The following is a 14,799-nucleotide window of genomic DNA, read 5'->3' on the forward strand; positions in this document are numbered from 1 at the left end:
TAGTGCCATAAAAACAGACTCAAAGACCAGTGGAACAGAACAGATAGCCCAGAAATAAACCCTCCCATGTATATGGTCAACTAATATTTATCAAGGGAGCTGAGAACACTCAATTGAGAAAAGATAGTCTCCTCAATAAATTATGTTGGGAAAACTGGATATTCACATGCAAATAACAAAACTGGACCTCCATCTCATACTACTTCCTAAAATTACCTGAAAATGAACTAAATACTTAAACGTAAGAAGTGAAATCATAAAACTCCTATAAGAAAGCATAGTGAAAAATCTCCTTGACATTGGTCTACACAATGATTTTATGGATATAACACAAAACCACAAAAGCAAAAATAAGTAGTACTTATTTAACATAAAATGTTCTGCACAGCAAAATACCAATCAATAAAATGAAAAGGGAACCTAGATATTGGGAAAAATACTTTCAAACTATAGATTTGATAAGGGGTTAATATTCAAAATATATTAGGAACACATACAGCTCACTACCAAAACCCAAATAATCTGATTAAGAAATGGTCTAAGAACCTGAATAGACATGTCTCCAAATGGTCTAAGACCTGAATAGACATGTCTCCAAAGAGGATATTCAAATGGCCAACAGGTACGTGAAAAGGTACATGGTCAGCATCACTAATCATCTGGGAATTACAAATCAAAACCACAAGAGATATCACCTCACACCTAATAGAATGACTATTATCTAAAAGAAAATAGATAATAAATGCTGGTGGAAAAAATGGAACCCTTGTACACTGCTGATGTACATGGGTACCACCACTATGGAAAACAGTGTGGAGATTCCTGAAAAAAGTAAAAACAGGGCTATCATATGAATCATAAATTCCACTTCTGGGTATATATCTGGAAAAAATAAAACCCCGCTGCCTCAAGGAGACATTTTTACCCCATGTTCACTGCGGCCCTATTCACAATAGTCAAGACATGATAACAACCTAAGTGTCCACTGATAGATGAATGGATAAATAAATTGTGATATATATTCATATATACACAACATTCAGTCATAAAAAAGGAAATCCTGACATTTGTGACAACATGTATGAATCTTGAGAGCATTATGTTAAGTGAAATAAGACAGAGAAAGACAAATATTGTATGATCTCCTCATATGTGGAGTCTAACACAACCAAAATCCTAGAAATAGAGAACAGAGTAGTGGTTTCTAGGGGCAGGAATAAGTGCCAATGGTTAAATAGTACAAACTTCTAGTTTCTGAAGATGCAATGTACAGCATAGTGACTATAATTAACAATACTGTATTGTACATTTGCAAGTTGCCAACAGAGTAGATCTTAAAGGTTATTACCACACACACACACACACACACACACAAGGCAATTATGTGAGATGTGATGGATATGTTCACTAACCTAACTGTGGAAAACATTTCACAACATAGACCTATATCAAATCATTATGCTGTACATCTTAAACAATGATATACGCAAAATTATATTTCATTAATGCTGGAAAAAATAATGGATCTCCTATATAAATTCATCAAGGTCATATGTAAAAAATATATATAAATAGACCACATATATATACACTAGCAGTGAAAAATTGGAAGATAAATTTAAACAATACCAGTTGCAACAGCATCAGAACATATAAAATCTCTATGAATAAATTTAGCAGATGTTTGAAATCTCTACAGAGAATTTTTTAAGGACATCAATAATGGAGACATAAACCATGTTAGTGGATGGGAAGATCCAATGTTGATAATATGTCATTTCCTCTAATTCATTCATAAATTATACACCATCCCAGTCAAAATCTAAGCCTGTGTGTATGTGTGCATGTGTGTGTGTGTGTGTGTGTGTGTGTGTGTGTAACTAGAAAAGCTGGTTTCAAAATCTATATGAGAATGCAAAGTTATGTACAATGTAGTACTGACAAAGAACAAAGTCAGAGGACTTAAACTATCGTGATTTCAAGACATTTAATAAAGCCACAATATTCAAGGAAGTAATTCTTAATTTAAAAAAAACTTCTGGAATATTATGATTGGTAGCTATCTTTTTGAAATCTAATCTTCAAACTCTTTGTTGTTGGCACAATCAGAAATAATTTATTTTTATATTTATATTTTAATGTTATACTGATATTTTAATAGCATTCTTGCTTAACTCATATATTCACCTTTTTATTTACAAATTCCTATTATAAAAATTCCAATCAAAACTAAAGTCTTAAAGAATGCCTCAGAAAAACATACATACTAACCACTTATACTCAATAATTATCGTCTGCTTTATTTGCTTCACACACACACACACACACACACACACACACGATCTAAAAATTAGTCTTCAGCAATGAAACATTGTTTTCAAAGGAGAATTAACAACAACAATGAAGACCTGGACAATTTCTGATGGTCTTTCCTCAAGTTTTCACTGAGAGAAAACCAAAACTAGGCACTAAGAATAAAAACAAATCCTTATGAAATGTATGATTGTTCTCTACCCATAGTAACAACCGCACAACTGTTATTGGATTTATCTAATCAATCAATATGTATTTTATAGGAATAATAAGTGAAGAACTGATTTTAATTTTTAAATGTTTTATTTATTTTTGAGACCGACAGAGAGAGAGAGAGAGAGAGAGAGAGAGGGAGAGAATCCGAAGCAGGCTCCATGCTCCAGGCTCTAGGCTCAGGGCTGTCAGCACAGCCCACAGACATGGGACTCGAATTCACAGACCGTGATATCATGACCTGAGTCGAAGTCGGACGCTCAACCGACTCAGCCACCCAGGCGCCCTGGAACTGATTTTAAATATCTGTGAATAGCAATTTGCTTCATTTTACTTGCTACTAAAACACAACCAATTGTGCAAACGGATCAGTAAAAAAAATCATAGCGCAGACTTCTGAAGTACTTTTAGTTCCCTTCCTCATTTTTTATATAACTTGTAAAAGGAATATAATTCTGTAGCAGGAGATCATTTTTACTTTGCCAAAAAACAGTAGTTATGAACATTTGATGGCTGTTTCTTCCTCCAACAGTCTGCTCATCCCAAACATAATAAAGAATTGAATGCAATAAAAGTTATGTTAAAATTAAAAAAGTCATGTAATAAAAGAGCAAATGAATTTACACCAATTATTAATGTTGTAAGAAGCTGATATGTTTAATAATTAACATTAAAATTACATTGGTTATATAATAAATATTGATACAAGCATGCCACTGTTCAAAACAATTAAACTTTTACTTAGTCAAATATGTTTTTTAAAAATAATATGGCATTGTGATCAGTTTAATTTAAAGTTGTTGTGTTTTTAAAAGCAATTATATAGTTTAGTATTTATGCTCCAATTTAGCAATATAAAAACTATTAAAGGATGATTAAACTAATATACTTATTCATTTAAAATATTTAGAAAATTTTAAAACATGAAAATACGAGGATTTGGAAAATAATTACATACCAGAGCAACTCCTACAGCATAATTCTTATTACATATTTTCCCAGGAAATGTGGCTCCAATAAAACTAGGATGTTTCTTGAAGCTAAAAAATAATAATTTTCCTCAGAATTGCATTTAAGAATGGTATTATTAATGATAATCATTTTCATAGCAACAATTATTAAACAATTACTATGTCCTAAGCACTATGCTACTCTGAAATAAACTATTTAAATATATGTTTTTCAAATCTTCAATGTTAAGAATATTTCGATATTTTGTAAATTGTAAATTTAATAAACTTCCAGAAGTGTAATAAGGATAAGGCCTAATAGCTTATGCAAAAGGCTACTGCACTAATGTTTATAGTTTTTATTCTGGTTTCCTGTACATTCAGTTTTCTGTGATCTCCTTATTCACTTATCCATTAAAGATGTATAGATTTTTCTGTGCGTTAGATTCTAGAGCATGTATAAATTCTATATATTGATGTTATTTAAAAAACAAATGGAGACAAAAATGTAGAGAGAGCAAGCAGTATAACAAGGAAAGCCAAAGAAATTATATCACTCATCATTAACCTTCTTTAGTTATTTCAGTATTTTCATGTAATTTTACTTTTATCAGGTCATTTTATGTCAGTTGATAAAAGTTTTTAAGTCTTGCCTCACATTAGCTCCTTGAAAACAAGGACTTCTAAATTTACATGTTTTTCCCATCCCATGGTGTCTAACAAATTTATAGGACAGAGTATATATTCATTAAGTGCTTATTTTCATAATTAACATATGAAATCATTTTGGGTTATTCCTTTAATGCTATACAAAAATGGAATACTATACTCACGCAAATAAGTATACAGTCTGATGAGGTTGGGAGACATGTTTGTATTTCCATTCTAAAAATCTAGATAATATAATATTAGGATTCCCTGTAGTAGAAATTTTGTTTTTATTTGACCAGATTTCTATGGAAGATATTACAACAGTCAGTTTTAACTGTGAAAGTATCTAAAAAAATAATAATAATAAATTTTAAATAAATTTTAATTAAATTATATTAAACTTTCATAAGAACGCATATGACATTTAATGCAGTATTTTGATTATAGGAACTTCAACAGTACAACAAAATATTATACACATCAATTCATATTACCTACACTTTTACAAAATATATAAACAAAATACATAAAAACTTACAGTGTTAACAAAGCCAATTATCTGAATAATCTTCTGTGTTACAACCTTTATATCAGAGCCCATGTAATCAAACTGAAAAAGATAAATTATTTTTAAAAACTAATGGATGCCATCAAGAAAATATCACATACCTTTCACCTATACAATGTGCTATATTCGAAAGTAGCCACAGGACTATATTCTAGTTGAAATCTAGGAAATCAATATATATATATATAATATATAATTAAATAAAATAATTTATAACTTAATGTATATAATAAGTAAATAAAAATATTTAATAACATGACTTTAATGTTTAATGCACTCAACTTGTTGCATTACTTATTACTTATGAAAATTTAACCATAAGTTTTTGATGTGGTATTTTAAAATGTACTTATTCTAAAATAATAACATGTAATCACAAACCAAAACATATAAGCATGAAGAGGGGAAAAATACTTTTTTTGGAGGGGTAGGAGAGCCTTAATGAGAGGTTCACTTTTAAAGTGATTCTGGATAATGTGTTTGGAAATATTCTTTCTCATCACCAATAAGCTCTTTCTATGTCTAACTGCCTAAAAATGCCAAGACAATATTAAACAACAATGGTGATATCACCATTGTGAGCTTTGCTCTGGATTTTTCATTGGAAAACCTCATAAATTTCATCATTAGGTGGTATTCAGTTTATGAGTATTCTAGATCATGTTGAGAAAAAACTATTTATATATCTCCCTATTTACTAAAATTTTTATTAAAAATGGAGTTGAATTTTTATCAGCAGCATTTTGATAATGATTGATAATTACTTTTGTCTTCTGACCTATTGATGCAATGCATTTCATTAATATATTACTTAACACTAAGCCATCATATTCCTTGATCAAAACATTACATTCTATTAATATGCTATTAAAATTAATACTGCTTTAATATGGACATGTTGCTCATGTGTTTTTATGTGTGTACACACTTTATCATAATGGAGCAAATGAATGTTGCTTAGTAATTATTATAGCACTACTTAAAATTAAGTTGTATGTTTTTCATATACCCTAAAATTGTAGTAGTATATGAACTATGTTTTCCCAAACACTTAAAAACTTTCCTTTAAAACTATCTATACCTAACACTGGCAACTGAATCTATTAAAATTCTTTTTTTTTTCCATCTTTTTTGTGATACAATTTATATATAACATTATGTAAGTTTAAGGTGTACAACATGATGAATTTGACTTAAATTCGTATCTCCTTTGGAGAATTCATCAAATTTGCATTTGTTTGTTTTACTCTTCTCCAAGGCCATAGTTATATCATCTTGATCGTTTCTAAACCATGTGTTTTTTTTTCTTTTTGCTTAATAGTACTTTCTACCCATTTATTTTTCTTTTCAATAACCAGCTCTTAGATTTACTTATTTATTTTAATGTTCCTGTGGTTCAACTTATTAACTATTGCCTGCTCGTCTCACATTCCTCTTGCTTTACAGTTTTAGAACTTAAGTCTTGGTACAATTCTCTGTGGTAGGCATTCTCCCTCTTAACCAATATTCAGCTCTCTTCTAGTCCAGGAATGCTTCCTTTCTAAATATAAGCAGGCCAGTTCACTTTGGACAATGGAATGAAGACAAAAGTGATAAATGTCACTTCTGAGAGAAAGTATTTCCCTACTGTGTGGCTCATGTCTGTCTGGTCTGTTCTTCTATTGACTTAGAAAATGGGAGAAAAAAAAACTATCAATGTAGAAATGCCAAAAAACCTAAACATTCTGGAATGCTGAGCCAACACATGGAAGACAGCTGCCCAAAGAGCCACCCAGACCCATGGCTGATGTTGCATGAACAAAAAATAAACTGTGTTTAGCAATTAGGATTTTTTTTATCATAGCGCCACCAAGTTTGCTGTGACTGATACATATGCTCCAAAATTTTTAAATATTGTATGGAATTCATTAATTTCTAAATAGCCTATATAGTTTTGTGTTTCCACCTTGAAAAAGTCACTTATGGTAATATTTAAAATTTTTCATTCTATTATTATATCTCTTTTTATTCCTTATTGTTTTAGTGTATTATGATGGAGTTTTGGCATGTCAGTTTTTAGTTTTACAAAATTACTGTTTTCCCTGTGACCTAGAAATGACTACCATTGAATGTATGTGTCATTCACTCATAAGGTACAAAGGTTAAGTGTTAAGTAAAGCTGGTTGATAAATAATTTGATCTTTGTATGTTAAAATTTTTTTCTATCTGTTAGAGGCTAAGAAAAATGCCTTAATGTGCTCCACTATAGTTTTGACATTTATTACTTTCTTCTGAATATTTCCAGAGGTTTTGTTTTTATAGTTTCTTCATAACTCGTCAACTAAATATTCATCATTAGAAATGCTTTGTTAGGGGTGCCTAGATGGTTCAGTTCGTTAAGCATCTGACTTCAGCTCAGGTCATGATCTCATGGTTTGTGGGTTCAAGCCCCATGATGGGCTCTATGCTGACAACTTGGAGCCTGGAGCCTGCTTCGGATTCTGTGTGTGTGTCTCTCTCTCTGCCCCTCCCCCACTTGTGCTCCGTCTCTCTCTCTCTCTCTCAAAAGTAAATAAACATTAAAAAAATTAAAAAAAAGAAATGCCTCTTTAATTTGAATTATAGCTTTCAATATAAAATATCCTCATTCTTCTACTTTAAGTATCTTAAATTTTACTTTATCTGTTAGTAATACCACCTTCATTATCTTTTGATTGCCAATCCTGGCATATTTTTGATGGTCTTTTAAAAAATGTTCTATACATAAAAAATAATAATAATAATGATGTTTTATACTTACAAAAAACATTTTAAAAATGGGGTGCCTGGGTGGCTCAGTCAGTTGAGTCACCTTGACTCTTGATTTCAACTCAGGTCAGGATCTCACAGTTCATTGAATCGGGCCCTGCATCAAGCTCTGCACTGGCAGCATGGAGCCTGCTTGGGATTCCCTCTCTCTCTCCTTCTCTCTCTGCCCCTTCCCTGCTCTCTCTCTCTCTCTCAAAAATAAATGAATAAAATTAAAACAATAAAACATTAAAAAAGTTTTATACCTAACACTTCCATTTTGTTTAAGCTGTCTCATAAATGTCACATAATCTGAGATTCTCTGTACTTTGAAAGGGATATTTATCACACTCACAATATTGTAATCAATAAAGCTGACCTATAATTTTCTTTTTCTTATTCATGTCCTCATGGTATTTTCTTTTGACTTTTTCTATATTATCTGAGAATATTTTGGTGCTGATTTCCAAGTTATACATTCCAGATTGTATATTCAGATATGTTTAAATATTGTAAAAAAAGTTTCTCCATTTTTATCAACTGGACTCACCTACATAAGAAGACCTCAACCCCTTGTGAGGTGACAATAAAAACATTTTAAGACTTATTAGGATTCAACTCTTTTTTTTGAAATGCTTAATATAAATTCTCACTAGGGATTTGCTGAATATGATCATGTAAATGATGAAACCCAATACCCTACCAAGTCATTAGAGGAAATAGTGCATTTCTCTTTCTTTTTGACTTAGTGATAAAATCTGTGTAAATAATTTTCTTGAAATGAATGTTTGTTTGTTGTTACTCTACCCCAAAATTTTTAGGACTTTATTGAGGTATAATTTACATACAATAAAATTCAGCCATTCTAAGGAGTCATTAATTTTGATAATACCACTTACTTTTTATGGTGACAAAATTCAACCTACAGAAAATTTAAAATTCAAAGACTACCCATTTATCCTTCACCTAGATTAATCTACTATTAATGTTAGACACACTTCTTTATATATATCTTTATCATATGTGTCTATGGATGTGGGTCTGGGCATTCATTGTCCATTTTGCTAGACTATTTGATATTAAATTGCAAACACTTCAGCATGTAGTTCTTAAGAATAAGGATTTTCACCTGTGTGCAAGAAACTTAACATTAATTCAATAATATTAAATATATTGTATATATTTAATCTATATTTCATGCCTAGTGATATTTAATATATAATGTTGAATACATAATATTCCCAGATAGTGAAGCCAATATGTAGCCTTGCCCATTGCTGAGTACAGCTTCCATCCAACCCTGCCAACAATAAAACCTAACTAGAGTTCCCAGAAATCTTGGTAGCTCACTCTGCAGCCTCAATTACAGAGACACTTCAACGGAGAGCCTATCAAGTGCCTCTGCATCTACAGAGCCAAGATGATGGTCCTGTCCTCATTGGCCAAGGAGCTGAGGATGCAATTCTGTCTGATTTGATCCACAAAGAAAGAGCATTCTATTTGAGGGCCTGTTCTGCAGCCAAAATCAGACATGAAAACTACTTCATAGACCTTCCCAAAGCCAAGTACAGTCTCCAGCCCATCTGAGCAGGAAACCTAATCAGAGTTCGAGGAATCTGTGTATCCCATCTTGCAACTCCAATTACAACACTCAAACAGAAAGCCCAGCTGGTAGTCCTACCCATTTGTACAGGTAGGATGGTGGTCTGTCAGGCCAGGGATTTAGTACATAGTTCTGCTTAATTTGATTCCCAAGCAAGAGACAGGCCAGAACCGTGTTCTCTATTGAGGATAGTACCAGGCATGGACACTAATTCATATCTCAGCACACTGTGGAATACAACTTTATCCCACCCACCCAGGAACCTACCAGAGCACATAGGATGCTACTTAGTGCATCCTACAGCCCTGCTTACAGTAGCACTTAAACAGAAAACATAGCCTGTGGCCTTCCACATCTGCAGAGCAAAACAAATAGTCCCATCTGGCCAGAAAATTCAGTGTGTAGTGCTGCCTAACTTGGGTCCACAAACATTAGCTGTGGAAGCCATGGGGCTTGTTCTGCTGCCACACCAGGACAAGAATGAATTCATAACCCTGCCTACTGCTGAGTATGGACCTAGTCCTGAAGTCTTAGATTTCAGGAGTAGATAATCCAGGCAACTGCAGAACCTATCCTACAGCCTCACTTGGTCAAGGAACTAAGCCAGTATTCCTATCCAGCAGCACCTACCCTCAACCTCAGAGCTCAATCAGTAGTCTCACCCCAAAACTGACATGATAGCAAACACCACCTGACCAAGGATGATACCAGCTGACACACCCAGAGTTCAATTTAAGCTGAATGGTGAATTACTATCTCTGCCAAACCAAACCTGTAAAATCTAGAAAATAATACCACTTATTTAAATTGGCAGATACTGACATAAGGAATCAAGGATCATGAAAAATCAGGAAAACTTGACACCACCAAAGGAAACTAAGAGAGCTCCAATTACTGACCACAATGAAATAGAGACCTATAAACTGTCAGAGAATTTAGAGTAATCACCTTAAAGAAGCTTAGTAAACCACAAGAACATAGAGACAATTAAAATTAAGAAAACAATGCATGAACAAAATGAAGATAGGCTCCTTGATTATTATATAATGAACTTCTTTGTCTATTTTTACCATTTTTAGTTTAAATTCTATTTTGTGATATAATGTTGATAACCCTGCTTGTGTTTTGGGTTACCATTAACTTCAAATTTCTTTTTCTATCTTTTCAGTAGGTCTATGTGTTTAAAGCTAAAGCAAGTTACTTGTATGCAGAATATCCTTGGATTTTTTTTTTTAAATCCATTCAGGCATTCTATGTCTTTTGATTGGAGAATTTAATCTACTTACATTTAAGGTAATTATTGATAGGTAAGGACTTACTACTGTCCTCTTATTAATGGCATTCTGGCTATTTTATAAATACACTGTTTCTTGCTTCTTATTCTCCTGTCTTCTTTTCTAATTTGATAACTTTTGGTATCAGTATGCTTTGACCTCTTTGTCATGTTCTTTTGTGTAACTACTACATGTTTTTCCCCTGCAGTTACCATGAAGTTTACATAAAGTATGTAAAAATTTTAACATCCTATTTTAAACTGATAACAATTTGATTTTCATAAAATCCTTAAACTTTATACTTTTACTTCTCTCCTTTGAAGTTTAGGCTGTTGATGTTACACTTTACACATTTTTAATATTATGTATCCAATAAAAGCATTTTTATTATAGTTATTTCTGATATGTTTGTTTTTCATTTTTAAACTAAACACTGATTACACATCACCATTGGGAAATCTGACTTTGAGTACATATTTATCATTACCAGATATTTTTATATACTACCTTCATATGTTTTTATAATGCTACACTAATTAGTGTGCTTCCAATGATACTCAAAGAACTCTTTACCATTTCTTGTATGTCAGGTCTAGTCATGATACATTCCCTCAGCTTTTGTTTGTTTAAGAAAGTTTTTATCACTGCTTCATTTCTGAAGGACAAGGACAGCTTGTCCAGTCATAATATTCTTGGTTGACAGGTTTTTTTTTAATAGGTTGCCTAGAAAAGACTTGTGTTAGACTTGAAAACACATACGGACTGAAAGTGAAGGGATGAAAAAGATATTCTATGCAGATGGAAGTGAAGAAAAAGCCAGGGTCACAATACTTATATCAGACAAAACAGACATTAAAACAAAGACTAACAAGACACAAAGAAGGGTGTTACATAATGATAAAGGGTTCAATCCAACAGGAGGACATAACAATTGTAAATATCTGTGCACTCAAAATAGGAGCACCTAAATATATAAAGCAGGTATTAACAGACACAAGGGGAGAATTTTACAGTAATACAATAATAACAGGATTCTTGAACACCCCACTTACATCAATGGATAGATCATCCAGGTAGAAAATCAATAAGGGAACAGTGACTTTGAATGACATGTTTGACCATATAACCTACACATAGACATTAACAGATACATACAGAATATTTAATCCAAAACCAGCAAATACATACTTTTCAAGAGCACATGGAAAATTCTCCAGGATAAATCACATGTTAGGAAAAAACCCAAGTATTAATAAATTTAAGAAGACTAAAATTATACATAAAGTGTCATTTATGATCACAATGGCATAAAAGTGGAAATCAATTACAAGAAAAAACTGGATAAACACAAAGGCATAGAGGCTTACTAAATTTCTAGGAAGTACCAAATGTTTCAATGAAGAAAACAAATAGGAAATTTTTTTTAGGTTTGTCTATTCATTTGGAGAGAGAGAGAGAGAGAGAGCACACAAGTAGGGAAAGGGGATGAGAGAGATGGAGAGAGAGAATCCAAAGCAGGCTCCACACTGTGAGCCTGGAGCCCAACACAGGGCTCAAACTCAGGAACCACAAGATCATGACCTGAAATGAAATCAAGAGTCAGATAGTTAACCAACTGAGGCACTCAGGTGCCCCAACAAAGAGGAAATTTTTAAAAAATACCTGGAGACAAATGAAAATGGAAACCTAGTGATTCAAAATTTTTCATGCACAGTCAAGAGCCATAAAAGAATGAGGTTTACAGTAATTCAGTCATACCTCAAGACACAAGAAAAATTTCAAATAAACAATCTATCCTTACACCTAAAGGAAAAAAGAACAAAGCCCAAAACTAGGTGAAGTAAGGTAATGATAAAGATCAGAACATAAATAAATGAAATAAACATTTAAAGAAAAAGATCAATGAAACAAAGAGCCTAAAAGATAAACAAAATTGATAAACCTTTAGTCAGACTCATTAAGAAAAAAGAGAGAGGACTCAAACAAAAACAGAAATAAGGAGAAATAACTTACACCATAGAAATACATAGGATTATAAGTGACTACTACAAAGTTATGTGCCAACAAATCTGACAACCTAGAAAAACTGGATAAATAACTAGAAGCATACAATCTTCCAAAACTGAATTAGGAAGAAATACAAAATCCGAATAAACCAATTGCTGGTAATGAAATTGATTCAATAATCAAAACTTCCAGCATACAAAAGTCAAAGACCAGATGGCTTCACAGGTGAATTCTATCAAATACTGAAAGATTTAATACCTTTCCTTCTCAAACTATTCTAAAAACTAGAAGAAAAAGGATACTTTTAAATTCATTCTTCAAGGCTGGCATTATCCTACTATCAAAACCAGCAAAAGACATTACAAAAATAAAAAACTACAGGTCAATATCCCTGATGAATTTAGATGCAAAAATCTTCAACAAATATTAGCAAACTGAATTCAAGAATACATTAGAAGGATCACTCACCATAATCAAATGGGATTTATTACAGTGGTAAAAGGGTGGTTGATCTACAAATCAAATCAATCAGCATGACACACTACATTAACAAAATGAAAGATAAAAACCATACAATATTCTAATAGATGAAGAAAAAGCACATGACAAAATTCAACATTAATGATAGAAACTCTCAGAAAAGTGGGATTAGAGGGAACATATCTCAACATAATAAAGACCAAATATGAAAACTCACAGCTATTGTCAGACTCGATGAAAAACTGAAAGATTTTTTCTAACATCAGAAACAAGACAAAGATGTCCATTCTTGCCACTTTTAATAAACAGAGCACTGGAGGTCCTAGCCACAGCAATCAGATAAAAAAAAAGAAATAAAAGGCATCCAAATTGGTAAGGAAGAAGTAAGACTGTCACTATTTGCAGAAGACATGATAATCTCTGGAGAAAACCCTAAAGATCTACCAAATAGACTAACAGCATATTAGTTTGAGGAAAACAGATCATGAGTTCTGTGCAGGGGAGGGATCCCTGATCACAGAGAGAGGTGAGATTTAGAAAGAGAAAGAGAGAGAGAGAAGAAGAGAGAGAGCGAGAGAGGAGTGCATAGGGGGTTGCACAAGGAAAACATTTCTCCAAAGCCACTGAGTGGGAAAACAAGAGGGGCTGATTTTTGTGTTTTTACACCCAGCAGGGCTCAAAGACTAGAGTTTTAGAGGTCCACAGAATGGCCAGTGTGGAGCCCTGAGAGTGCTGCACTGCTCATATGGAGAACAAAGGCAGATAGAAGAGGGACAGATAGTGCAATCTGAGGATCCCCTGGGACACTGTGAGAGACAGTTTCCCCTTGTTGGAGTACATATGGGAGAGGTGGCACTGTCTCTCTGGGGACAAAAGAGTCAGCAGGCAACATTTCCCTCCCTCACCCCTCAGTAGGGATGCAGAGACACCTGCTGAAGGCAGCTAACCTGGACACTGGCTCTTTGATGTGTTTTACTCCAAACTCAACACTCATGAGCTTTGGTGCAACTTCCATTCTGTATCAAACCTGCATCAGTCCCAGCATGGTGAGACCCTCCCCCAGAGAACCAGTACATGTCCCCACAATACTAAGCCCCTAAAGTGTGCAGTTTTAAAACTCAGCCATCCTGCCTTCAATAGAGCCCACGGTGTACTGCACTGCCAGGCAGGCAGGCAGCCTGGACACAGACAGTGTAAAGGCAACAATCTGAAGCATGCCTGGGATACACCAAAAGAGGTTATTCACTCTTCTGGAAGGGCTTCCCAGAAAGCAGCAGGCACGAACTTCCCTCTCTGGAAACAAGGAAGCTGGGTGGAGCCATTTGCCTTCCCCACACCTTAGCATAAACTAACTTCAGTAACCAGCACTCTGCCAAAAGTGGTGGCCTAAACTACTTACACCAAGCCCCAGCCCCCTGCACTCTACAGATGCTGTTTTTCTTGGGCAAATGTGCCTGAAAATCAGAGCAGCAGTCCCGTCTCCCAGAAGGCCAGCACAAACACCACCCAATGCACCATGAGTTATGCAAAGCTTCAGCTCTAATGCAAATAGCATCAAATCTCTTTAAACAAGCAGACCAGAGCACACCTAGTTAAACTTGCCACACAGTAAACAAGGTCCAAATACTCCCACTGCAGGCAAGGAGAAACTCTGCAGAGGACTGACTTGAGGGAAAGAGCAGGCAAAACACAGCAACAGAGTGCACACAGCACATACCAGAGACAATTCTTGAAGTGCCAGGCCCCCAACAGTATAGAATCCCTTCATAATATAGCCATTAATCTCAGGAGCAGGAAACATAACACACTTTCCTAACACACAAAAGAAGATAGAGACCTAGACAAAATGCCAAGATGGAGGAATTCATCCCAAATGAAAGAAAAGGTCACAGCCAGGGATCTACTCAAAACAAATATAAGTAAAATGCCATATGGAAAATCGAAAGCAACAATCATAAGGATACTAGCTGGGCT

At 33.8% G+C, this 14,799-nt stretch overlaps 1 protein-coding gene across 6 annotated transcripts in view; it reads right to left on the minus strand.

The window, feature by feature from the left end:
- Positions 1 to 14,799, minus strand: part of LOC122217601 (disintegrin and metalloproteinase domain-containing protein 5-like) — a 134,291-nt gene that overhangs the window by 82,397 nt on the left and 37,095 nt on the right. For all 6 annotated transcript variants that reach the window (XM_042934782.1, XM_042934783.1, XM_042934781.1 and 3 more), the window contains 3 exons: positions 4,666 to 4,737; positions 4,310 to 4,473; positions 3,485 to 3,566 (listed from right to left, as the gene is read on the minus strand). In XM_042934782.1, the coding sequence (XP_042790716.1) occupies positions 3,485 to 3,566; positions 4,310 to 4,473; positions 4,666 to 4,737 (318 nt within the window). The remainder of the gene's footprint in view (positions 1 to 3,484; positions 3,567 to 4,309; positions 4,474 to 4,665; positions 4,738 to 14,799) is intronic.

The sequence above is a fragment of the Panthera leo genome, chromosome B1 (assembly GCF_018350215.1).
Source record: "Panthera leo isolate Ple1 chromosome B1, P.leo_Ple1_pat1.1, whole genome shotgun sequence".
Lineage (NCBI taxonomy): Eukaryota > Metazoa > Chordata > Mammalia > Carnivora > Felidae > Panthera > Panthera leo.